Here is a 27,152-nt window from a genome sequence, read left to right as displayed (position 1 = left end):
GACACAACCTCTGAGCCCTGAGTGCCGGGCATCCACTCCGTCCATCAGTCACTCTCCCACCAAACAGCCGCTGGGCCTCAAAGGGGCAACACTGAAAGTACAGAGAGGGTGAAGCACAGTCGGGAAGGATATGGACCGACAGACAGCCACAATGGTGCGCTGTGTCGGAGGAAGTGGGATAAGGGTGGGGGCTTAGAGGATGGGCAATGGATGGCTGTCCAGGGCTGTCAGGAGGAGGCTTTTGAACCTGACTTTAGGGGGTGGCCAGGGATTTGACTCCCCTCAGCAGAACCTGACACCTTCCTGCAGGCCCAGGCTGGGGCCACCATTACGTAACCCCGTCACTCCCCTTCCACCCCTTGTCTGCCAGGGTGCTGTACTGTGGGGGCTTGTGTGTTGCTGTGATGCTGGAAGCTGTGTCACTGGTATTTCAAAAGCCAGCAGGTCACCCAGAGTGAACAGGTTCCAGCTAAACTTCCAGACTGAGAACAGACGCTGTAGAAGGGATTGGCTGCCCACTTTGGAGGAAGCAGCCGTTGAAAACCTTAAGGAAAGCCGTGCAATCCTGCCAGAAGCAGAACATTGGGGGGGGGGGTTGTGCTGGGGGATGGGCCTCTCAGGTGGGAGGGCACTGGAAATGTGACTGAAGAGGAGGTGCTTTCTTGGAAGGGAGTCGGCCATGGTGATGTGAGTCTGGTAAAGCCTGTGGGAGTGGAACCTTCCAGATCTTCGGTTGCTGATGGGACATGACTCAAGGTAAAGAGAAACAGCTGTTAAACTCTTCTAATGAATGGGACTTGGAATGTGCTCAGTATTAATTTAGGAAAATTTGAAGTGGTCAAAAATGAAATGGAACACAGGACGATCTATATGCTAAGCATTAGTGAGCTGAAATGGACTGGTGCTGGACATCTTTAATCAGAAAATCATGACTTACTGTGCCAGGAATAACACAATCAAGAGGACTGGGGTGGCATTCCTTGTCAGAAGGGATGTTGTGAAATTCTTTATGAAATTCAATGCTATCTGTGATCAGATTATATCTACCCAACTTCAAGGAAATCGAATCAATACAACTATTATTCAAATGTATGCACCAACCACAAAAGCTAGCCTTGAAGGAACAGAAGAATTCTACCCAGTATTTCAGTTGGAAATTAACCGAACATGTAATCAACATGTATTGAAAGTTATTTGGTGATTGAATGCAAAATCTGGAAACAAAGAGGAAGGAACAGTAGTTAGAAGATAGACTTAGTGATAGAAATGCAGCTGGAGACTGCATGATAGAATTTTGTAAAATCACTGACATGTTCATAGCAAATACTTTTAAAAAATCATTTTATTAGGGGCTCATACAACTCTTACCACAATCCATACATACATCAATTGAGTAAAGCACATTTGTACATTCATTGCCCTCATCATTCTCAAAACATTTGCTCTCCACTTAAGCCCCTGGCATCAGCTCCTCATTCCCCCTGCACCTACCTCCCTCATAAACCCTTGATAATTTATAAATTATTATTTTGTCATATCTTGCCCTGTCTGATGTCTACCTTCACCAACTTTTCTATAGTCCATCCCCTAGGAAGGAGGTCACATGTAGATCCTTCTAATAGATTCCCTCTTTCCGACCCACCCTCCCGGTATCGCCACTCACACCACTGGTCCTGAAAGGATCATCCGCCCTGGATTCCCTGTGTTTCCAGTGCCTATCTGTACCTGTGTACATCCTCTGGTCTAGCCAGATTTGTAAGGTAGAATTGGGATCATGATAGTGGGTGGGAGAAAGCATTTAGGAACTACAGGAGAGTTGTATGTTTCTTTGTTGCTACACTGCACCCTGACTGGCTCATCTCCTCCCCAAGACCCTTCCGTAAGGGGATGTACAGTTGCCTACAGATGGGCTTTGGGTCTCCACCCTGAACTCCCCCTCATTCACAATGATACGATTTTTTGTTCTGATGGTTCCTGATCCCTGATCCCTTCGACACCTTGTGATTGCATGGGCTGGTGTGCATCTTCCATGTGGGCTTTGTTGCTTCTCAGCTAGATGGCTGCTTGTTTACCGTCAAGCCTTTAAGACCCCAGACGTTATATCTTTTGATAGCCTGGCACCATTAGCTTTCTTCGCCACATTTGATTATGCACCCATTTGTCTTCAGCGATCGTATCGGGGAGGTGATCATACAAAGATATGATTTTTTTGTTCTTTGATGCCTGATAACTTATCCCTCTGGCACCTCATGATCACACAGACTGGTGTGTTTCTTCCACATGTGGGCTTTGTTGCTTCTCAGCTAGATGGTTGCTTGTTTACCTTCAAGCCTTTAAGACCCCAGACGCTTTATCTTTTGATAGCCGGGCACCATCAGCTTTCTTCACCACATTTGCTGATGCACCCTTTTTGCCTTCAGTGATCATGTAGGGAAGGTGAGCATCATGGAATGCCAGTTTAATAGAACAAAGTGTTCTTGTATTGAGGGAGTACTTGAGTGGAGGCCCAATGTCCATCTGCTACCTTAATACTAAACCTATAAATATATGCACATTGATCTATTTCCCCATCATCATAAATAAATATATTTACATATGTACGTGACTATATTTAGACCTCTATAAATGCCCTTTCCCTCCTAGCCCTTTCCTCTATTTCCTTTGACTTTCCTCTTGTCCCACCATCATCCTCAGCCTTCATTTGGGTATTAGTAATTTCTCTTGGTTACATTACCCTTGATCATGCCCTACCAGGCCTCCTACACCCTCCTCACCACCGATTTGGATCACTTGTTGTTCCCTTGTCCCTGGGTTTGTTAACACCACTACCTTTGCCCCCACCTCCCCCTCTCCCATGTCTCCGCAGAACTGTTGGTCCTGTTGTTTTCTCCTCCAGATTGTTCATCCAGCCTGTCTTATTTAGACAGACCTGCATATATAATAGCATGCACAAAAACAAGACAGAGCAAAACCAAGCAACAAAAGAAAACAAAACAAGTCAATGACAAAAAAATCCCCACAACAACAAGATAGAAAAGACTGTAGTTAGTTCAAGGACTGTCTGTTGGCCTTTAGGCATGTTTTCCATAGCAAATACTTTTCAAACAACACAAAAGGTGACTACATATAATTTTAAACATTTTATTATGGGCTCATACAACTCTTATCACAATCCATACATCAATTGTATAAAGCATATCTGTACATTCTTTGCCATAATAATTTTCAAAGCATTTGCTCTCCACTGAAGCCCTTTGCATCATGTCTTAAGGTGACTACATATATGGACGTCCACAAATGGAACAGACATCAAATCAATTGCATCTGTAGGAAGACACAGGGAAAAATTCAATATCAGCAACTAAAATCAGACCAATGGCTGACTGTGGAACAGACCATCAATTGCTCATCTGTGAGTTCAGAGTAAAGCAGGAAAGAAATGTAAAAGTCCAAAGGGGCCAAAATGCAGCCTTTAGTTTATCCCCCCTGAATTTCCAGAACATCTCAAGAACAGATTTGACACATTGATCACTAACGAGAGAAGACCCGATGAGCTATGGGGGGACATCAGGACCGTCATTCATGAAGTAAACAGAGGTTTTTTGAAGAGACAGCAAAGAAAGAAAAGCTCAAAGGTGATGTCAGAGGAGACTCCAATGGAAGAGAGGATGAAGTCAAAGAGCTGAATACAGGTTTGAGAGGACAGCTCAAAATGACAAAGTCAAACATTTTAACGAAATCTGCAGGAACCTAGAGTTAGAAAACCATCAGGGAAGGGCATGTCAGCAGATCTGAAACTAAAAGCACTCAAGAAAAATTTCAAGTCTCAAATTTTGAAAGATTCTCTGGGCAAATATTGAACGATGCAGGGAGGATCACAAGACGATGGCAAGAATACACAGAGTTTGAAGGGAGACGTCGGACAGGGCAAGATACGACAAAATAATTTATAAATTATCAAGGGCTCCTGAGGGAGGGGGAGCGGGGAGGGAGGGGGAACATAAGGAGCTGATGCCAGGCGCTTAGGTGGAGAGCAAATGTTTTGAGAATGATGAGGACAATGAATGTAGAAATGTGCTTTACACAACTGATGTATGTATGCACTGTGATAAGAGTTGCATGAGCCCCTAATAAAATGATTTAAAAAGTACACAGAGTCACTGTACCAGAAAGAACTAGTTGACAGTTCACCATTGCAAAAGGTAGCATCTGAGCAGGAACCAGTGGCACTGAAGGGAAAAGTTCAAAATGCACTGAATGCATGAGCCAAAAACAAGGCTCCAGGAATTGATGGAGTACCAACTGAAGTGTTCCAGAAAGCTGACGAAGCACAGGAAGCGCTCGCTCATCTATGCCAGGACATTTGGAAGACAGCTACTGATTGCCAACTGATTGGAAAAGATCCATATTTGTGCCCATTCCAAAAAAAAGGTGACCAAACAATACTCAAAACGTAGAACGATACCATTGATATCACACGCAAATAACATTTTGCAGCAATGGTTGCAGCAGGACATTGATAGGAAACTGCCAGGCACTCAGGCCAGATTCAGGAGAGGATGTGGAGCACGGGATAATCGTTGCTGACATCAGATGGATCTTGGGCCAGAAAGATGTTTCCTTGTGCTTCACTGACTCTGCAAAGGCATCCGACTGTGTGACCTTAATAAAATGGTCTTGAGAAGAATGGGAATTCCGGAACTCTTCATCGTGCTCGTTCGGAACTTGAACATGGATCAAGAGGCAGCTGTGGGAACAGAACAAAGGGAATATTGCATAGTTTAAAAACAGGAAAGATGCGTGTCAGGGTTGTATCCTCTGACCATACTTGTTCAATCTATAGGCTGAGCAAATCATCATAGAAGGTGGAATATACAAAGAAGAATGTGGTATCAGATTTGGAGAAAGGCTTATTCACAACCTGTGGTATGCAGATGACACACCTTGCTTGCTGAGCGCGAGGAGGACTTGAAGCACTTGCTGATAAAGATCAAGAACTGGAACCTTCAGTGTTCATCACAATTCAATAAACGGAAGACCCAAATCCTCACAACTGGACCAATAGGTGACATCATGATAAATGGAGAAAACGTTGAAGGTGTCCAGGATTTTGTCTTACTTAGATCCACAATCAATGCTCATGGAAGCAGCAGTCGAGAGATCAAAGGCCATGTTGCTTTAGGTAAATCTGCTGCACAGACCTCTTGAGAGTGTGGAAGAGCAAGAATGTTACTTTGGGGACTAAGGTGTGCCTGACCCCAGCCATGTTATTCTCCATTGCATCACATGCATGTGAAAGTTGGACATTGGATACGGAAGACCGTGGAAGAATAGATGCCTTTGAATTGTGGTTCCTGAGAAGAATGTTGAAAGTACCATGGACTGCTAAAAGGACAAACCGATCTGTCTTGGAAGAAGTACCGATCTGTCTTGGAAGAAGTACTAACAGAGTGCTCCTTAGAGGCAAGGATGGCAAAACTTCATCTTACATCCTTCGGTCATATTGTCAGGAGCGACCAGTCCCTGGAGAAGGACATAATGTTTGGGAAAGTGGAGGGTGTGAGAAAGAGGAAGGCCATTGACGAGATGGATAGGTAGAGCGGCTGCGTCAAGGGGCATGGGCACAACTGTGAGGACCAAGCAGGCTGTGCCCCGTCTCATTCTGCTGCGCTGGCTGGCTATGGGCTGGAGCGGACTCGATGGCCCCTTCAGCCACAGCATCACTCCTCTTTCCAAAATGTACCCTGATCCCCAGCGTCTGTGAACCGCAAACGCCAAGTCCCGCTCACCTTTGCAGAGTTAGGCAGCCAAACGACCTGCCCGTGCTCTAGCTGACGCAGAGCCGTGTCTGGATGGAGTCAGGCGGGCGGATTATCAAAGCAGAAAACGAGCTCCAGGACAAATGAAGCCAAGCCGGATCACCCCGGCTCAGGGAGTGAAACCTCGAACTGTGGGACACAGAACCCCGCACCAGGCTGACAAACTGTTCTCCGGACACCTTGCAACACCTGCCGCCTCAGACAGTTTCCCCACCCCCAGGTCCCTTCTTTTAAAAGCCCTGCACCCTGGCCACCAGGTGCGACTTCCCTGGGCTACTTGCTAGCCCACGGCACCTCGCCCGGGAGCTTCCATCTAATACAGCTATTTCTGTTTCTACTCTCCCTTTGTCCTGTCAGTTATGTCTGTTTGCCTCCTCATGCCTCAGTTTACCCTACAAACAGGACACAGCTTGGGGAGAGCTCAGGCTTTTGAACCTGACAAGTGAGATTGCCACCAAATCCTAGCCAGGCATCCTTGTCCTCAGGCCAGTCATACTTCCTCCTGTAACGGGGGGTGGGGTGGGAGGAATCATGGGTCCTGCCTGTAGTGCCTGTGGCTCCCTGTCATCCCTCTCTCTGATCTGATATTTGTTGGACGAGAAGATGAAGTCAAAGATATTGGTTGTATTTTTTCTCTTAACCACCTCATCCCATCCCATGGCGGGAACTATCTCCCCCACCCAATAAGGCACTCCCCTGCTGAGGGGACCTGCTGAGACGTGACTGTAGTGTCGGAGCTTCTAGCTACTTGAACTCCAAGGGTCCAACAGTGACTCATCAGAGAGGAACCAAGGAAGGAGTCTCTCGATTCTTGACCTGCAAAAGGTATCGCTCCGGCTTATTCTAGGAATTTAGTGTGGAGTCAGCAGGGCAACTCACATTGTCTCCTTATCTGTAAAATGGGTGTGATAACAATCCCTAGCCATTATGGACATGTCTCTGTGACCTGCCCAGAATCCCTTCCTGCCCTTGGGATTGCAGCCTCTCCTTGTTTGGAGAACTCTTTCATCTCCAGCCATTGTAGTTTAGCAAGAGCTGGCCTCGCCTCCACGGTCTTGCTCTCCTAGGCCATCTGTGATGGACTCATGGGCATATCATGGTGTAGACCTGACGAGAGTCAGGCCCATCAGAAGCCACTGGCTTTAAAAATCGTTTTGAACTAAAACTGGGGAAATGATTGGGAGGTTCTGTAAGATCTCTCTGGGGATAGATATACCTCGGTCCTTGGCTCTGCGCGAGAAATAATTCATGCCAAAGCCTGGTTTGTGATCCAAGTGAGTTTTATGAATGTTAGAAGTTTCAGGTTTACACAGGCAGTCACAGGCCTCCACCGGAATGTCCGGCTTGCCTGGAAGCTGCTCACAGAGTCACGCAAAAAGGTTCCCGCAAAGTTTCTAGGTGGACTCCGGGCTCCTGCCTTTTCAAGGATTCCCCGGGAGGCGTGGTGGATGACCCCTGGTCGACCCCATTGGCTGAATTGAATTCACCTGGCCGAGGTGGGCCAATCCAGGTGCAGCGCCCACCCATGCGTACCCGGTGGGAAACCTGAACCTCTGAGCATGTGCAGTGTGCCACTCCCTTGTTTCCGTAGCTCAGACCTCTGGGCATGCGTTAATGGACGTCCCAGCCCTGCATTAGCCTGCCTAACAGCTCCAGAGTTGTGATTATGACATGTTCTTCCTCCTGGGAGAGCGGCACAAAAGAGAAATGGAGAGAGAGAGGGTGCGTGAGCTCACGAGCTCTGGCACTGCTTAGGTCTCTGGTTCAACTGTGCCTTGATCCACTGAGCCATCTCTTGACTTGGGAGGCTGGCCGCCTTTAGACTATGGGAACCATTTCAGAGGCTACCATTGGCTTTCTAGTGATCTTCTTTCTGGGGATGCACATAGGACCAAATGAGCTAGAGTGGGTGAAATGCCCAGCCTAAGGCCTGGCCTCTGGCAGGCTCAGTAGGCATGAATTCCTTTCCCTTAATGGGCACCAGCAGGCATGGGGCATTGGCAAGGCACCAGGAAGCTGTGAAGTATCAGGACTCGTGAAGTGACATGACTTAAGCAGCTCCTGGAAGGAGACTGGCATCAGGTGCTTGGGACCCTCATGCGCAGTACAGGAGACTGGAGTGAATGCCCAAGTGAAACATTTGGTAGATGGGAAGGATGGAGCTGGGGGGAAAAAATCCCTGTCTCATCCACTTGTGGGGACAGAAATTGTCAACAGGTATCTCCTCCATGCTCGGGATGGAGATCCCTGGAGGCCCACAGGAAGGTTTCTAGAGGAGAGGCACCTGAGGGTCATTGGGTTTAGAAGGATGAATAAAAGTTTGCTATAAATCTGACCTGATCCATTAAAACATTGTCAGTAGACCCCCCACCCCCTACTGGGCCTGATCTGGTTTCAAAGTTTTCTGTATTTTTGGTTCCTATGTTTTCTTTGTTTTGTGTTTGTTCGTAGTGAAGTGTATCTCGCAGGTAGGTGTTATGTCGTTGGGGCCACCCTCCTGAAACTGCGTCACATGCTTTCCCGTTTGGGCATATGAAGCCCAGGATTGATGAACATATAAGGACAGCAGTAGAATCAGGGGCTTGGGGGGAAGCGGGTCCAGTGGTGGGGTGTAAAAGGGAGACGACGTCAAGGAGCCCATGTAGAAAAAGGATGTTTGGAAACTGACTGGGCAGCAATGGTACAATTCCACTCGATGCGATTGAAATATGGAATGAGATGATATATGTATTAAATGCTAACTAATAAAAAAATAAAGAGTTAAAAAAAGGTTGCCGCCAGACAGGTAAAGTACTGGGAAAGAGACGTTGAACTATATCACTAGGAACCTTTTGTTTTGTTTTTTTAACTTAAAAAAGTATTCAAATTAAAAGCTTGATTGACATGTAATTCACATACTTGTGGGGGGAAATGGCCAGCCCCCCACAACTAATCATGGGTTCGATAAGGGCAATTGTACTGTTAAGATATATAAGGATTATTATAAAGTCATATAAAGAGAGCTTGAGAGATAGAAGAGAGATTGAGGTAATGGAGTCAGACGCCTTTAATGGTAGCATGCTCACCTCCTGGGTGGCCATGATCTCACCAGCCAGGTCCGTGCACAGCATGGGCCGAGAGGCTCGGAAGTGAGTGGGGTGGAGACCCGGAAAGAGCCAGCCACCCGGGAACCCTGTTTATTTCTAACCAAGGGTTATATCTTCTTAGGGGAGTGTGAGTACAGACAACCACATGTCACAGGAAGGGGTAGTACAATCAGCAACAAGCAATAGGAGGGGGATATCTAATGGGCATAGGGGTAACAGGAAGGGGATGAGCTAGGAGTGTACACATGATAGGAAAGGGAGGGACTAGGGGTATACATGTGACAAGAAGGGCAGACCCTAGATTCATGATAGCAGCCTAACCTTGGTCACCCTTGGTTGGGCTTGACCTCCCTGGGCTCTCCTTCAGGGAAACAGTCAACTACTATCCTCATCAGAAGGGAGTGGGCCCTACTTGTGGTGGGATAAGCAGTGGTGACTGCTTGCTCTGGATGACTGATAACCCTTAGGGAGAATAACCCCTGACCTACTTCTGTTGACCTCCAAGTGTGTAGCCATTCGCCACGTGTAGCAGGCAAGCTAAGTTTGGCATATATTTGGGGGAGACAACTTGGGAGAAATCTTTCTGTTTCCACACATACTGTGCAGTTCAATGGTTGAAACATATTGTAAAGAGCTGTGCAACCATCACCAAGATCAATTTTAGAGCTTTTAAAGACTTTCCATTGTGCTTTAGGTGAAAGCTGACAGAGTATACTGGATCCCTACTCCTCAGTTTGTATGGAAAACAGTCCAGGGCATTGGTCGTTTTTCCCACTTTCCCCATTTCCTCCTGTTTGAATGTCCTACCCTTTCTTATCTTCTTGATCAAGAACCAGTGGTTCTGAAAAAAGAAGGGCAAACCACACTGAAGGCATTCACCGAAAACAAGGCTCCAGGAATGGAGGGGACACCAATGGAAAGTTCCCAGCAAGCTGACAAAGCCCTGGAAGCACTCACTCATCTACGGCAAGAAATTTGAAGGACAGCTACTGACTGGAAGAGATCCATATTTGTATCCTTCCAATGAAAGGGGATCCTACCGAATGCTCACATTATAGAGCCATGTCATTGCAATATCACGTGCAGAGAAGACTTTGTTGGAGACTACCCAGCAATGAATGGTGCAGCAACACATGGACAAGGAGCTGCCGAGGGTTCCGGCTAGATGCAGAGGAGAATGTGGGATGGGGGACATCATTGCTGATGTCAGATGGGACTTGACCGGAAGCAGAGAACACCAGAAAGACGTCGCCTTGCGTTTTACTGACTATGCAGAGGCATTTGACGGTGTGGCTCATAACAAGCCTTGAGAAGAATGGGAATCCCAGACGCGTCATTGTGCCGCTGCTGCAGCTGAACATGGATCGAGAGGCAGGTGGGGACGGAACAAGGGGACACTGCACGGTTTGAACCGCGAAGGGTGTGTGTCAGGAGTGGATCCTCTCGCCATACTTGTTCAATCTGTGTGCTGAGCAACTCATCAGAGAAGCTGGATATGTGAAGAAGAGCGTGGCATCAGGGTGGAGGAAGGCTTATCACCATCCTGCGATGTGCAGATGACACGACCTCGGTGGCTGACAATGAGAGGACTGGAAGCCCTTGCCGATGAAGCTCCAGATCGCAGCCTTCAGTGTGGAGTGCAGCTCAACATAAATACAACCCAAATCTTCACAATGGGTCCAATCGTTAGCATGATACATGGAGGCGAGATTAAAGTTGTCAAGAATTTTATCTTGCTTGGCTCCACAATCAATGCTCATCATTAGTCAAGAGATCAAGCCACATATTGCATTGGGTAGATCTGCTACACAAGACCTCTTTAAAGTGTTGAAGAGCCAGGATATTACTTTGAGATCTAAGGGGCACCTCACCCAAGTCAGGATATTTTCAATTGTGTCACATTTTCAAATGTGTCACTTGGAAAGCAGACATCGAATAAGGAAGACCGAAGAATCCATGCAAATTGATGCGATTTGAATCGTGGTGCTGGAGAAGAACATTGTCAAAAGAACCAAAAATCTGTCTTGGAAGAAGTGTGGCCAGAATGTTTGTTAGAGGCAAGAAAGAGGAGACTTTGCCTCATGTACTTTGGACATGGTATCAGGAGAGACCAGTCCCTGTGGAAGGACATCGTGCTCGGCAACGTGTTATGGCCCTGAACAAGATGGACTGACACAGTGGCTTCAACAATGGGCTCAACTATAAGATCCATTGGGAAGCTGACGCAAGCTTTGTTAGGTAGGACTAGAGAATGTCCGTTAACGCATGCCCAGAGAGCCAAGCCACAGGAACAAAGGCATGGCGCTGCACATGCTCAGAGGTTCAGGTTTCCCACAGCTAGGCATGGGTGGGCGCTGAACCTGGATTGGCCCACCTAAGCCACCTGGATTGGTCCACCTAGGCCAGGTGAATTCAATTCAGCCAATGGGGTCGATCAGGGGTCGTCCACCACGCCTCCCCGTAGAATCCTTGAAAAGGCAGGAGTCCAGAGTCGAGAGACCCCTTTTGCGTGATACCGCCAGTTTCCAGCCAGGCTGCATGTTTGGGAGGAGTCCTATGGGTGCCGTGTAAACCTGAAACTTCTTCTGACTCTCATAAAACTCACTTGGATCACCAACCAGGCTTCGGCGTGAATTCTTTCTCACCCGGAGCCAATGACCGAGGTATAAATCTAGCTCCAGAGAGATCTAACAGCTTGTCTTCTTACCTGAGGGGCAAATTGGCCTTTGGTCTCATTCCCATAGGGGGCTATTGTTTGCTCTCTGGACTGACCTATTGCTTGACTTGAAAGGTGGTCCCTGGGAAAAGCTCTAGTTCCAGGTCAGAAGGGTGCCTTAAGGCACAGTCTTGCATTCTCTGTCAGCCCTGTCAGTCCAGTCTGTTGTGTGGATTTGATGGCTTGTTCTATGCTGTTCTCCCTCTTTCTCTGTTGTCGTCCCCGTCGGCGTGCTTGGTAGTGGTAGCTGGACACCAACCACCTTGTTCTTCTGCTCTCAGCTGAGGGGCAGGTGGGCCACTCGGATGTTTGGACTAGTTGCTCCTTTGGTTTTGAGTTTCTTCATTCTCCTCTACTGATCACCTTAATCATGGTCTTTGATGTCCATCTACGTTCATGCTCATGTGCAAAATATGGAGTTTTTTGGTGGAGAATGACACGAGATCATGTAGGTCAAGCACTTGGAGCAAGGTGCTGGCAGAAACTAGTGGTTAAGCACTGAATACATGTTTAGCTCATTATGAAAAGCCTATATCTTATCCAGTTCAATCCCCTTTAAGACAATCATAGCTGTTACCGTTCTAAATACTTTCCGGGCACTGAGCAAAATGCTTTGTTCGCCTTGTCTCTTTTCATCCTCTCAACCAACCCACTGCCTACCGGTGCCAGTTGTCCTTGGCCAGCGAGGGTTTCCAACAGCTGGCTTCTTGGAAATCAATGGCCAGGCCTTTCTTCTGACGGGCTTCAGTGGGTTGACCCTTTCCACCTTTCGATTAGCAACCAAGGGCCTTAACTGCACCAGGTGGGAGAGTCCTATTTTCTCAGTCAAAGACAGGAAAACGGGCTCTGTACGCTGCCCAAGATTCCACACAGCCAGGGTAAAGCGAACTGAGCAGGAACTCTAGCCCCTGCCCTTGGCCCAAAGAGTTGAAGGGCTTGCCCCAGGGCACACCAGCAAGGGCAGGCTGTGTGCCAGAATTTGTTTACTGATGGACTCCAGGTTAGGAATCTGGCTGGGGAGCAGACACTCTATTTGATAACAACACATTCGTGTTCAACATTAACAAACGAGCCTAAGCCTTCCCCAGCCCCTGCGCACTTCAGCCATGACTCCAAGGCCCAGGGACAGGACTACAGAGGGATTCCGTGCTGGGTGGAGGCGGAAGCTTGAGACCGGACCTCACCCTAGACCCCTCCTTTCCCCATAGTTCTATGCCTGAAGTTCCTTGTAGAACATTCCAGCCTCACCCGGCCAAGCGGCCCAGAACAGGGATTTTTTCCAGTAGGGAGGAAGCAGGGAGGGGGGGGGTGAATGGGTAGCTGTCCCCTGGCGTCCCCAGGGTCCCCTGCTGGCTTTGGCTTCTTGGAGATGGGGCGGGCCGCCTGAGGGAGCTGGGCTCAGGATGTTCTGGCAAACAGGAAAGGACACAAAAGAGGTCCCTTATGGACCGCCCAGGAAGATCAGGTCCCGAGGGCCTCCGACCTGGGGAAGGGCCTTACGCAGCAGTGTGCCTCCCCACTGCCCACACGCAAAGCCCTCTGCTCTCCCTGCCTCAGCTGCCTGGTGGAAGTGGGAGTGTGGGCCATTCCTCAGTGATCCCTGTCCGGGGCACAGCCCCTTGGTGGCAGGTAGGGAAGGGCATGTAACTGATCTCTGTCTGGAGAAATGGGGCGGGCAGGAGAGAAGAGGAGGGGAAAGAACGGACCTAAATGTTCAGCCATTCGCAAATGTAATGCCACCCTGAGCTGGCACCCAGGGTGGGTCCCACAGCCCCAGAGGAACCAGCCCCAGCCCCTCTCTCAGGAACTCCCAGGGCTTCCTATTGGATCTCCTTTTGACACATTTTCCATTTGTACTCGTTTTTAATATTTTCTGCTTAAAAAATCATTTTATTGAGGGCTCTTACAGCTCTTATAACAATCTATCCATCCATGGTGTCAAGCACATTTATACATATGTTGCCATCATCATTTCTGAAACATTTTCTTTCTACTTGAGCCCTTGGTATCCGTTCTTCATTATTTTATGCTTTTCGATGTTTTTTTCCCCAGTTTTATTTGTTATTGTTGTTGGTATGTTTCTCTATACATGAAATCCAGGCTGGGTGAATCTATGGGGAGAATAACTGGATTAATGGGTCCTTGGGGGCGTGGCAGGGGAGGATGGGAAAATGGGGAGCTGAGAACAATGAGAACAAGAAAGCAGATGTTCTGAAGTTGATTGTGGTGAGGATTGTGCATGCTTTTAGAAGCCATTTAACTGTTGAATTGTATGATAGCTGTACGCCAATATAAAACAAAGAAGCAGACAGGGAAAGAGGGAGAATATATATATATATATATATATATATATATATATATATATATATATATATAGAGAGAGAGAGAGAGAGAGAGAGAGAGAGAGAGAGAGAGAAGCACAGGGAGCATGATCTGTCCTAAGAGGGCGAGTAGAGTGCAGGGGACAAAGGAACGGCTTTCCAGAAGAAGTGGATTGGAGCTAAAATCTAAAATATGATTGATGTATGGATTGTCATGAGTTGTAAGAGCCCCCAATAAAAATGATTTATCAGAATAAAAAATTATAACATCTAAAATATGGTGAGTAGACGTCACTGACATAAGGGATGCATTTTGGAGGAGCATCTGGTCCCAGGCACACAGAGCAAAACTCCAGAGCATTTGGCAGCACGAGGGGCTTCAGCAAGTTCAGTTCTCTTCCACTCTGCTTTCCCATGAGTGCTCCGGTGTCCTCTTGTGGGCGTCACTACCTGACACTGAATCAAACAAGGTATGTCACTGTGGTTTTCCCAGCCACCCTTTGAAAGCTTTCCTTGGGTTTGAGTAGGTTTAGTCATACACATGTTCTGTCGCCCATTCCTTGGGACAAAAAGTAGCAGATACTAGTGCTATGGAGGATGGGATCTGGAGAGACTTGCTCAATGTGGTTGTCATCATTTAAAAATAAAGAACTCATCGATGATACTGTACATTCATTTTGCAAATAACAAAATCAAGAGTGCTTCGTAAGCCTCTCACAAGGGCGGATCACACGTGCGGACCCAGGCCTTCTGCTTTTACATTCAAGGCTGTCACTGAAATGAATTCTCGCTCTCACTTATTTTGTTATTGGCTTTTTGAGTACTTCCTGTCTTGCTTCTCCCCCCACCTCCTTTAATTCCGAGTTGTCCCTTTTTGTTTAAACTGGATGCTTTTCTTGTGTGACGATCCCTTTTCTTCTGAATGCCTCTTCTTGGTGGTTACCACACATCACATCACATCACATCACATCACATCACATCACATCACATCACATCACATCACATCACATCACTCAGTGTAAAGCTGTGACATGTAACCTATGGGCAATAGTCACCGTTGTTCACAGGCTGTTAAGTGTCACATACAACCTTAATACAGTATCTGTTGTATTATGTTTCTCCCTCCCCGTTTTTGCTGTTGTGTCTACATTTACATCAACCAACAACCTACACGTGATCATTATATGTATTTGAAAATGGAAGTCGCAGGGTAATGGGGAGAGGAGGCAGCCCCCCAACCCCACCCACCCACCACCAATACACACACCAAACCAAATTCATTGAGTCACTGCTGGCTCATAGCAACCCATGGAGGGGTTCCGAGACTGACATCTGTAAGGGAGTAAGCAGACAGCCTCATCTTCCTCCCATGAAACAGTTGGTGGGTTTGAGCTCCCAACCTTGAGGAGCCCTGTGTCTAGCTGCCAAGACTGAGCCCACCACACCATCAGGGCTGATGGGGCCGTGTGCAGGGGAGCTCGGACAGTGGGTGGGGCTGACGTGATCGGCCATTCTCAGCCGGCACTGTCCGCATGGGGGAGTCCTGGAACAGGGCACGCTGAGATGGAAGGCCACTTGGCCAGAGGGAACATCGTGTGTAAATGCTGGTGATCTTTGCTGGCAGTAGGACCTTTCCAAGCAGTAGGACTCGGAAGTCCTCTGTGTACAGAGTGGAGAAGCTGGTGAGGAGGCTGGTGGGTCAGGTTCTAGCGACCTGAAAAGCCAAGCTGAGGTTGGCACTGTAGCTGGGGTGTGGGCGTGGGAAGGAGGTTGGGGAGGAGGGCCCTCAGCCCAGTGGCTTGGAGAGGCTGATCTGCAGAGGCAGAAGCTGCTTTGTCTGTGGGGCTGTGCCCCCCTTCCTGCTGGGCACTGGTGCCAGATCTGCGGGCAGTGCTGGCTCAGTCTAAAAGGTGGTTCCCACAGGCCCACTCTTCCCTGGAGGGCAAAGGCCATGCCACCCACACCCCGCCTGCCTCTGAGTAGGTCAGTGCCCTGGGCCCTGACAAGTAGGGCTGAAGGGGCCCTGCGATGGTGCCATTCCACCCTCCCTGACCCCTCACAGCAGCCCTGCCATCTAACCATGTGCCAGCCTCCCATACTCAGCAACCCGTAGGCACTGTAGGGATAAATATTTGGGTTTTATTTGCAAACAGTGAGCAGAAAAATAAATATCTTTGAAGAGTAAGAGTAAAAGGGTGGGATGGGGTGGGACAGTGGGGCTGGGTAGGGTGTCTGGGGCCTGGAAGGAGTTGACGCCCCCTCCCCCAGGCCAGGCCCAGGTCCATCCTCTTCAGGAGGTCCAGGAGTGAGGGAGGCGTCTGCCTTCAGCTCCCAGGCAGGGCGCTGTTCAGCAGAACCTGAGCCCACCCACTGGGCTGTGGCCAGAGGCGGCCACGTGCACCTAAAGCTGAGTCCCCAGAGGCCCTCTTGTCAGCCACCCCTCAGCTGGGACCCGCAGGTGGGACCTCAGTGATGAGCCATGTCCTGTATGTCCACTCGGCCCCAGACGCCCAGCACAAAGCTCTCAATGGCACACTCGTTAGCACCTCGCAGGATTCGGAAGTGGCCCTTCTCGCCCCAGGCTGGACCCCACGAGTTTGCTGCAATCTGGGGTGAGAGAGAGCATGAGAGAATGATGGGGGGCGCAGGGGCAAGGGGGCGGGAGAGAGGGCACAGCGGCCTGGGACTCACCCAGTATTTGAGCTTCTTTCCATCTGGCAGAATCTCCTCACCCCACCTGTGCCGGAGGGAGGGGAGAGGGGAGGGGGCTGATCCAGTGTTCCCAGGGGCGGGCCCTTCCCCACCCGGGCACCACTGCTGCCTTTGGTAACTGGGGTAAGTCCCTTTTGACCTGGGCAATCTTTGCCCCGCCCTCCACGTCCACATCTATAGCGTTGGAGGGAGGCAGCGGGAGAGGCTGGCAGCCAGTTCTCTGGGAACTGGCACATTTCTCGGCCTGTCTGCCAGCTCCCTGACCTCTGTCCTCACTTGGGGAGCCACCGGGGAGTGGGCAGCAGGGCCAAAGAAGGAGACTCAGAGTGTGGGTAACTTACAGGTTCCAAACTCCCACTGCAAAGAACACTTCACTGGTTGGGCAGTTGGAATCCATTGGTCTAACATTTCCCATGATGCCAGAGGGGGAAACTGAGGGCTGGGAGATGCATTAGCTAACAGTTGGGCAGTGTGGAAACAAGGGCTGAGACTGAGGACGGGGGCGGAGCTTGTGTGTCCCTTGAACTCTGGTCTGCATTCCACATGGCTTATTTGGGTCCCAGTGTGTAAAGAAAGTTGTCTGTTTGAATCCACTGGTCACCCATTGGGAGGCAGATGTGGCCACCAACTTCCGTAAAAAGGGCAGCTTGGAAGCCCCGTGGAGGCAGTTCTACTCCACCCGACAGGCTTACTCTATGTTGGAATTGATCCGACTTGGTCATGGGGTTTGGGCTACAAAGAAGAGACCGCTTCTAGAAAACGTTTGGAGGTCCCCAAGTCTTGGTGTGGCCGAGGGCATGGCCCCATGTCATTTTGAGTCTCAGTTTCCCCTCTGTGAAGTGGATGAGGCGCCCTGGCTTTGCAGAGACCTGCCTGGCTTTGTGGAGGCCCTGCTGCCTCCGTGGTCCTCGGCCCACCGCGCCCCTTACCCTGTGATCTTGACGGAGTGGGTCCCCTGCCTGCGGTACTGCTGCGACAGCCCGAGGCTCACTGGCGTGTGTCTGTAGATGCCACTCTGGTACAGGAAGAAGTCCTCGTGCACTTCCATGAGCGCTGTGGACAGGCGTCAGAGTGGGGGCCCGGGGCCCACCCCCCCCCGCCCACCCCCACCCACCCCTCAGCACAGCCTCTAAGGCCCAGGTCTTTCACCCTAAGACCCAAACTGTCCCTCCCAGCGCCTCCCACAGGGAGGGGACAGGGCCCTCCTTGTCCTTGGTCCCACTGGGCCTCTGCATCTGTGGTGCCCAGTCTCCACAGACACAAGCTTCTGGAACCGGGAAACCCACCCCACTACTGCCATCGCGTCTTTTGACTCATCATGACCCTCCAGGACAGGGTTTCCGAGGCTCTACATCTTTACGGGCCACCTTGCCCTGTCTTTCTGCTTCCGAGCAGCTGGTGGCTTTGAACTGTCCGCTTTTAGATGAGCAGACATGGCTCTTGGAACAGGGAGGCAGGCTGGGCCCTTACCTTGGACAGGGCCGTTCTCCATCAGTTCCTTCATGATCTCCTTCTCCTACAGGGTAAGGGGGCGTGGTCAGAGAGTATTCTTCAGGGCCCAGCGGGTGGCCCCATTACTCTCCTCCCTCTGACCCCACGCCCTCGTGCAGACTTACATTGTTGCCTAGGCGGTAGGCAGGAGTGACCTGGTAAATGGCATTATCAAGGACATGGCTGTTGGGGCAGCTGGAAGTGGCCTGTTGCTTGCCCTGACCCATGGCCCGGCTGTGCATCATGCAGTGGGGCGCGGGGCCCACCTTGTCTGGCTCATGGCTTGAGAATGGGTAGCAGTGGTCAGATACAACCCTGGAGGGGCAGCAGGAGGGAGCAAGTGCAGAGTGAGCGCCGTGCGGCTGGCCCAGGGTCCCCCCTCAGGCCTCCGGCCCTTCCCACCCCTCTCCCTGCTCACCCTTGACGTTGCAGGAACAACCAGGCCCTGTCCAGATGCCCGCCATGACAGCCCTGCTGGTTGTAGGTGTCACAAGACAGCAGGTTCTGGGGTGACAGAGTGGGCGTCATGTGCCCCAGAGAATGGATGGAGATACGATCAGAAGCCACAGCTGATGAGGAAGAAAGGGGACCGTTAGGGGAGTGGGCGTGGGAGCCCATGGCCCTTCTCCTCCCACTGGCCAGCCCCTGCCCCTGGGCATACCTGCTGTGGAGAAGGCCCAGGAGCCGGCGCAGTTCCCCTGGTCCATTGGCTCGTGGATCAGTCTGGGCCACTTCTCAGAGGCCTCAAAGGCCGGGGGCAGCACCTTGTCAGGGTCCAGCACTGTCTGCAAAGCAAAGGCCACTCCATCTGCCTCCTGGTTCTGCCCTGGCCTGTGCCTCGGAAGCCCGTGCTGTCGGACAGCCACTGGGAGCCCAGGCACTTGAGTTTGACTAGAGTGGAAGGACTGAGCACCTCCTTGCCTCCAAATGCCAGGTGGAGGGTGCCTAGAGCCCTCTTACAGGTGTGACACGAGGCCAAGAATAGGGACATAGCCAGGCTGAGTCACCCAACCTTGCCATTGTCAACTCCTGCCTCTTCCCTTTTCTGGCCCTTCTGATCTACCACATCCTTCTTCCAATCAGCACCATGGGCTTCAGGCCGAGGCCCCAGAGGGCAGGGGCGGGAAGAAGCAAAAAAGTCATGTGACCAGGCGGGCTGCCAAAGCAAATGCAGGAGGCAGAAAATAGCCAGAGGCCCAGGGGAGAAGGGGCAGGACAGGACCCGGTCACTCCAACCTTGGACTGAGGCTCCACTGAGGAAAGCCCTTTCCTGCCATCCCCACATGCTCCCGGCCTGAGCCCTACGTACACAAGTTCCTGCAACACGCATCCCGGTCCCGCTGCCCGACCCTGCCTCTTGCCCACCCTTTGTATTCAGTCCGTTCACGTCTCCCTCCCGAGTGTGCTAGAAGCCTCATCCGCCCCCAGGGTTCCGCTGAGACAGCCTTGGCTTCAAAGAATTGCTGTTCTGGCCAGAGTGGAGGGTTGGTCCCTCCCTTCCAGAAATACCACGATGACCTTCTGGCCTCTTGGGCTCTCATCCAAGTGTTCTGGGTCCAAGAGTGTTTTTCCCAGGCCGGGAATGCCAGGGAGGGCCTAAGGCTGGAGCCATATAACCTAGAATTGGAGCCGCAGTTCTTCCAGTGCGGCGCAACTTAGGATCTACAAGAAAGGCCTGCCCTGAGGAGGGGCGTGCATGTCTTACTCAGGGACACTCAGCTGTTGGTGAGGGACAGGCCCAAGGCACGGGGGTCCTAGGCCAGGGGGAGATAGCAGGCTGTGGGCAAGGGTGGACTCACGTGAATTTTACTCATGTTCATGACAGACTGAGGCGGATGGATGGTGCCCAGGCGGTAGCGGATGCCGTCATCCAGGGTCATGCCCCAGAAGGCACTGTGGTTCCCAGCTTGCCACCTGGAGGTGGGTGGGGATGGGAGAGGGTCAGGGACCTGGCTGGGCTGGGCTGGGCACACAGCCTAAGGGTTACCCCTAGCTGCCATGAAGTCAACACCAATCACAGTGACCCACGTGCGTCAGAGTAGGACTGCCCACAGGGTCTTCCTGGTCATGAGCGTTCCACAGCAGACTACCAGGTCTTGGTTCTATGGCGTTCTGGGCGGGTTCGAACCACCAACTGTTAGGTTGGCAGCTGAGGGCTTAACTCTAGAATCTGTGTGTGGGCAGGTGTCAATGTCTCTCTCACCCGTAATTTCCCTGGTTGATGGCATTGATCAAGTCTTGGTCCACCAGGCATGGCATCTGGTCACACTCCCACTTTCCTTCCTCCAAGCAGGTGCTGGTAAGAGACAGGAAGAAAGGGGTGAGTGTGGAATGAGGACCCTCTGAAGGGAAGAGGCCTCAGAGGCCAAGACGGAGGGAGTGGGATTCTGAACCAGCATGTATAAAAAGCATTCCTATATGACCCCATCCAGCCTTGTGCAACTATATGCTCCCTGCATGTTGAGCTTCCACCTGCAGCTGGGGCTTCTCCCTGACACTCCTCATCGGCGCAGGTCACACTAAACACATCCCACATGGAATTTCTCCTCTCAGAAGTCCCCCACCCCCATCCCAAGCCTGCTGGGCCCACAGCCTCAGCCCATGGCAACTCCATCCTTCCCGGAGCTCCGGCAAAAGCCTGACACTCATCTGGGACACCTCTACTCTTGCCAGTCAGTCTCATGGGCTCTGCCTTAAGAACACGCCCAGAATCTCAAGCCACATCTCATGCCTTCCCTGCAGCCGTGGTTCCACCCCCTCACACTCAGATTACTGCCTCCTCCTCCCTCTTTGCTTCTGTGCCACCCCCTCCCCCCCTCAGTATATTTCTAAAGCTGAGTGACCCTGTTCGCCCTAAGTCATATCTCAGTTCTCCGCCCCAAACCTCCATTGGCCCTCACAGAGCAGAGACAGAGCCCAAGCCCAAGCCCTCACCACTGTGGACAAAGCCCTGCGCAAGCGAACTGCCCCGCTCCCCGTCCCCATGCCCTCCGACAGACCAGGACCTTTGAGCTGCTGTTCCTCCCGGAACCCCATGGCTCACCCTCACTTCTTCAAATGTCACCCCACACTGAGAGGCCTGCCAGGGCCACCCAGGCGTGACTTTCAGCCTCCCCCATCCTTCCTCTCCCTTCTCTTCAGCATGCCTCGCTGTGTCACACTGCACATTTATATATTTACTTGTTTGCATGGTTTCTACGTATTTCTGTATAGCTCTGAGAGGCTGGCGTTTTTTTGGTAGAGTCAGTGCCAAGGAAAAGAGAAGGCAACCAACTGACTCAACGCCCGTTGCCAGGGAACCCATCCGGGGGGCTCCTTGCGGACAGGAGCGAGCAGCCATCATCCATCAGCCTTTGGGTTCGAAGTGGAGTGCTTAACTTCTGTGCCACCAGGGCTCCTGAGCCGAACCTGGTGCATGGGACGGGAACAAAGGGAGGGTGGGGGGAGGAAGTTGCTGGTCAACTTGACGCTGAAGCACAGTGATGGCCAGACCTTTCTTCCCATGTGCTATTGCGGGGAATCCAACCTCCAACCTCTGGATCTGCAGCTGAGCAATTTACTCGCTGGCACCTTCCAGGGAACCCTGGCACAGGAGAGGCACCCAATAAACACGTGGGGAAATGCACAGCTGAGGCCATTTAGTGAGTTGACCTTGAGCCCGCAGGGGGACAAGGATTCAGATCCTGGGTTCCAAGCCTCGCAGGCAGGTCGTGTGACCTCAGGTGCGTGGTTTAAACTCCCTGATCTTGGCTCCTTTGGGAGGGTCAGAGTGACACAAAGAGCCCTGGTGCCCCAGAGGGTCAAGTGCTTGACTGCTGCCCCCAAAGGTCGGTGGTCTGAACGCAGGAGAAAGATGGGCAGTCTGCTCCTATTCAGATCAGAGCTTAGGAAAGTCTCGGGAGCTGTTCTACTCTGGGCTACAGTCCGGCTCCAGGGCAGCGGGAAGAGAACCCACCGCCCAGGGATGCAGGAGGGGAGCCTTATAAAGCATGCAGCCCCAGACTTGAGTCCTCTCCAGTCCTCCAGGGGTCTCTCCCTCTACTGCTCTCCCTACAGGAACCCAAGGCCCTCGCTGTCTCGTGAGTTTCAGACCCACCTGGCTCCTGGTAGCTCCTCCCAGTGGGCGCAAAGCATTTCAAACTTGAAATGGTCAGAGTGGCGGTACAGCAAACCTGCTCCTTGCCCGGCACTCCTCAGCTGAGAAAACACCACCTTCTCCACCCAAAAGCCCAGTGGTCTCGGGTGCACCCGGCCCCCATCTAGCCAGGGCATCAGCGTATCCGGGAAGACTCAGATCTGTCTTATCACCTCTCACCTGGACCACAGCAACAGTCTCCTAACCAAGCCTCCCGTCTCCCACGGATTCCCCACAGACACCTTGAATCTGCTCTCCCTCCACCCTGACACCGGGGATCTCTGAACACAGGAATCAGATCAGGTGCTCTCTCAATGACCCAGGAGACAGGAGACAAAATCCAGGGCCTGTCCCTTACCCCCTCCACATGCTAAACTACTGCCCCCATTACTCTCTCTCTCTTCCTTCATACGAGTACCCACTGCCATCCAGTGGATGCCAACTCCAGGTGAGCCCTGTGCTGCTGTGTAGAACTGTCCCCGAGGGCTTTCTGGGCTGCAGAACAGGTTGCCGCTGCGTCGATTCCAACCCCGGCTACTACAGGCCGCGAGGTTCTATTTAGTTGTGAGTGGGGCTGTCTCTCCTTGTGGTCCCCTGTGCTTTGACTAGAAGCTCCAGCAGATCGAGAATGGTGTCTGCCGTGTGCTGGCTGGGCCCGGAATGTAGTACTCCCTTGCCATCGAGTCTGTGCCGACCCATAGCGATCCTACAGGACATGGTAGAGCTGCCCCTGTGTTTTCCCAGATGGCAACTCTCCACAGGAATAGAAAGCCTGGTCCATGTCCCACAGAGCGGCTAATCCAGCAGTTCTCAACCCTCCTATGCCGCGACCCTTTCATACAGTTCCTCATGTGGTGGTGACTCCCCAACATATTATTTTTGTTGCTACTTCATCACTGTCATTTTGCTACTGTTATGGATCGCAGGACCCCTGTGAAAGAGTCGTTTGACCCCCCCCCCCCAGGGGGTTGCAACCCACTGGTTGAGAACCTCTGGGCTGATGGTTTCAAAACTGCCCACTGCTCCACCAGGGTTCCTGCAGAGTATAGTAGGCCTTCAGTAAGGGCACAATTGAATTCTAGGAATTCTGAAAGGCCTTCAGGAGCACATAGCTCTGCCATTACAAGATGCTAAATTGCCTCCTTCCACGTTGGAGGCGCCCGCCTCCACTGTTGCCTTTTAAGGAGGCTCCTGGGGAACCAAGACCAAGTAAGGCTGGGTTCCCCATCTCAGGAACAGGCGGGGTACTTCCTGGGAGCGCTGGGGGTCTCTCCTTGTCCTCCCTTCTCCCCTGCACTGGGGCTGTAGCTCCTCTCCACCTCCTGGATGGCGCAGACACTCCTCCACCCCTCGCTGAAGGGTCAGCATACAGAGACCCAGCCACAGTGGACAGGGTGGTACACTGGTCAGTCCTTACCTGCCACTTCCTTCTCTGCCCCAGGGCTGCTCAAGCAGGTCTAGACAAGGCTGGTGGGAGCAGGTCCCAGCATTCCAGAGAGGGCCTCTGAGGCCAGCCCAGGGGCAGAAGTGGGAGGCGCACATTAACCCCTCAGTGTCCAGAGGCCCCCTCTCAAGCGGGCAGGATCCTCCTTCTCTCTGAGCACGGGCTCACAGCGCGCATACAAACTCACACTCTCATTCTCATGAGACACTCACTTGTCCCAGTGAGGCAATTGAAAGGACTTATGCACATTCCATTCCAGAAAGTTTCCTTCTCCCCGGGGTTGGGGTGGGGTGGGGGGCAGGCAGGGGTTCCAGTTTTCCATGATGGCATTCAAGGCTTCCTGTGCACCAGTTTTCCACTGTCCACCTCACTGGAGTCCGGGATAGGGATGGGGGCACCCATGCACCCTTCCTCCTCCCGCTTGACCCAGCCTGGCCTCAGAGGGAAGAGAGGAGGGGCCACATTCCAGGGAAGGCCCTGTTCTTTTGGAAGGTTGGCTGGTGGCCAGCTCAGCCATCCCTGACCCTCATCCGGCCCAGGGCAGTGCATGCAGCCGGAGGTTTCCTTCCTGGCGCCCCTCCCTGCCCCCTTGCCCTCTCCTGTGACAGCAGGAATGGCTAGGAGGGACAGGGAATGACTCCCAGCTCTGGGGCAGCACCTAGTCCAGGCCCCCCCCCCCCCCGGCTGACCACTCACTCGCGGGGAATGTGCTCACCAAGCTCACAGGGTCAGTGTAACAACCCAGGCCGTGAAAGCAAACACTTGCTCACAGCAAATGAATGGCAGAGAAAGAACTTAAATCCAGTCCGGGAGCCACAGGCCCCCAGGCAAGCCCCCTGCACACCCCGAACACTCACCAGCGGTTACAGTTGTCCCAGTAGGTCCCATAGGTTGGATAGACTACATCTCTGTGCATACATCCTGCAGGGGCGGGTGAAGAAAAATGGGGGCCAGGTCTTCAGAGGGTCAGGTACCCGGACTGGTGTCATCTCAGTCACACATAGCCCCAGGCAGCTAAACCAAACTATAGCTGCTACTTGGGAAGTCCCTCATGACTCTAACTTGGATCACTCTTGCTTCAGTTAGATACCAGCCACAATATTCCTGGGGGGTCCTTTGCCATTTAAATGAGTGTGGAGATAAGGCGTGTGGGAGGACGCATAGGATATCGGAGGCACAGGGAAGGGCGGTGACGTCCTTAAAATCACACAGCCTTTTGGGGGGATAACCCAGGTATGTACTTAGTGTCCAAGCCCTAAGCCCCTTGGAATTGTGGGTAGGAATTCAAGTGATTTTCCTACTGGACAGAGAGACAAATGGAAGCGAGGTCGATCCACCTCCCGGGTACTGAGCAGCTGTCTCCATCTGGGGACAGAGTAGCTAGGACAAAGGCAGAGGTCTGGGCCCGATGACCCTTTACCAGCTTGTGTGTTTTATCAGCCCTTTGATGAGCCAGCAGGTGGGGCCAGCACCTTCTATGTCGGGAATGGAGACAGGACTGGGAGAAAGGGTGGAGGCTGCCCAGACCCACTTAGAGCCCCACCGATCATGCCCTCTTAGCCTTGCTGGAGGGATTGGAGTTACACCTGAGAGGCAGGAAGTGGAGTCGGTCTCACTCCCTGATTCTAAAGCTCCCTTGGAAATGCCAGTGCATCGGCCTGGCTCCTGAACTTGTCTGAGCTGGGGGCTGGCAGAGCGACCCACTCTCCGGCCGTGGGCCGGTGCCCACCTTGAATTGGGGGGAAAGGGGGTGGCACCCCGAGGCAGAAGTCCCAGAAGTCTGGGCAGCAGTCGGAGACGGTGCGGTTGCAGAAGAGGTCACAGTAACAGGTGACGCCCAGGTAAGGCAGGGCACAGTTGTCCATGCGGCCGACGCAACACAAGTCCTGCGCCTGGCAGTAGCGGCCGCCCACGTCCCGAATGCCCCGCAGGTGCAGACCTGACGCGAACTCCTGGCGCCCACGCTGCCGCTGGGCGCTCGGGAGCCCCTCGCCGGCAGGTAGCAGCAGCAACAGCAGCAGCAGCAGCCCCAGCGGACACCGCCACATGGTGCCTCCCAGGGCCCGGGAAGGGCAGAGGGCAGGGCTCAGTGGTGGTGGCCGCAGAGAGCACCCCGTGCCCGGCTTCCTGGGGCTGTGAGTGTGGGGGCGTCGGTTCGGCAGGGTCGGATTCCTGTGTCCCCAGCAGGACGCTGGCGGAAGAACCGAGCCAGAATGGGGTGCGGGAAGGACACGGGGTCAGAAACCAGGGACAAAAAAGGCAGAGAGGGCACGCGCCACGGGTGCCCATCCACCCCGGGTGCCACCACCCACCCATCAGACCCGAGGCCATCTCTCCTGCCAGGTGTTCTTGCCCCTCCGTCAGCCTTAGCCCTGACTCGGCTCGTAGACTGTGCCCACGTGTCTCTCCCTCCGCCTCTCTGGTCCTCTCTCCTCCCGTGGTGTGCCCCCACTGCCCGCTGGCCCATCCCTCTCCCTCTGCCCGCTCCCGCGGCACGCTCCCTCCTCTCCGCGCCCCCCTCCAGCCGCACCCCCCGCCGCCCTGAACGGGCAGCGTCCCCACCTGGTGAGGGCTGTGGGCTGGCTTCCAGCTGTCCCACGTGCCGCCTGCCTTCTCCCGCTCCGAGGCCAACGGCGGGACACTCCAAAGTCTGGAGGGGAGCGCGGGGCGGGATCGCTTTTGTACCACACTGCCCGCCCGCGACCCGCCCTCCCGGCCGCCACGCCGCGCGCGCACGGGCGCAGCAGGAGGGAGGGGCCGGCTCGGCGCACCTGAGAACCCCACACCCAGCCCGGGACGCTATAGAGCGGAGGGCCGGCTGCACACGGTTTCCCAGGCTGTAAACCTGCCAGGAGCAGCGGCGGTAGCTCTTAATTGAGAGGCGGGGCATTGGGTGATAAGAGTCTGATTCTCTGTTCTGGGTCTGCTGCGGCTGGAGCCCTTCCCTTTGGGCGAACTTCAGTGAAGCAGGTGGTCTGCTTGTGGTCAGACAGCAGGAGGGACTTCCCAATGACTTTCCCTGTGGATCTGTGGACCTTGCACAGAGAAGTGGGGGCTTGCGGGTGGTGGTCGGAGCGGAAGTTTGTAAAGTCCTGGGTGGAAAATGATGGGGAAGGTGCAGGTCACAAAATTCTTTAGCCCCCAGGCTTGGGGACTCCCCGAGCTACCTCAGCTCTCAAGAATATTTGAAATGAGGAAGAGGGTGGAGTCAGACCCTGCAGGCACCTTGACAGCGCATTCCAGTGGGAGGCTAAGGAGTGCGGTGCGTGTGGGATGGGGGTGTTTCCTGGTCTGATCCAGCGTCTCTGCGCCCTGTGACTCCTCTCAGGATCTGGCTTCACCAGTCCATATGGGCACCCCGCCGAGCACCGCCCCCCCATCAACCCCAGGGGCATCCTGCTTGGCACCTACCCTCTTCCAAGGGACGC

The 27,152-nt window shown here is 52.6% G+C and overlaps 1 protein-coding gene across 2 annotated transcripts; it reads right to left on the bottom strand.

The window, feature by feature from the left end:
• Positions 1–16,061: 16,061 nt before the first annotated feature.
• On the bottom strand, positions 16,062–26,525 carry TINAGL1 (tubulointerstitial nephritis antigen like 1). Of its 2 annotated transcripts, XM_075553337.1 has the most exons (12): positions 26,287–26,525; positions 25,454–25,915; positions 24,582–24,645; positions 20,349–20,441; positions 19,945–20,059; positions 18,807–18,930; positions 18,564–18,714; positions 18,271–18,460; positions 18,125–18,170; positions 17,584–17,707; positions 16,634–16,679; positions 16,062–16,549 (listed from the first exon to the last, which is right to left on the bottom strand). In XM_075553337.1, the coding sequence occupies exons 2-12, from the start codon at positions 25,770–25,772 to the stop codon at positions 16,409–16,411; spliced, it is 1,413 nt and encodes a 470-aa protein (XP_075409452.1). In that variant the 5' UTR covers positions 25,773–25,915; positions 26,287–26,525; the 3' UTR covers positions 16,062–16,408. The 2 variants fall into 2 exon arrangements, with proteins under 2 accessions (XP_075409452.1, XP_075409459.1); XM_075553344.1 differs by lacking the exons at positions 24,582–24,645; positions 25,454–25,915; positions 26,287–26,525 and adding an exon at positions 23,698–23,837.
• Between the last annotated feature and the right edge of the window lie 627 nt (positions 26,526–27,152).

The sequence above is a fragment of the Tenrec ecaudatus genome, chromosome 1, assembly GCF_050624435.1.
Source record: "Tenrec ecaudatus isolate mTenEca1 chromosome 1, mTenEca1.hap1, whole genome shotgun sequence".
Classification (NCBI taxonomy): Eukaryota; Metazoa; Chordata; class Mammalia; order Afrosoricida; family Tenrecidae; genus Tenrec; species Tenrec ecaudatus.
Note: the sequence above shows the minus strand (reverse complement) of the source record. Positions and strands in the feature narration are given on the sequence as shown.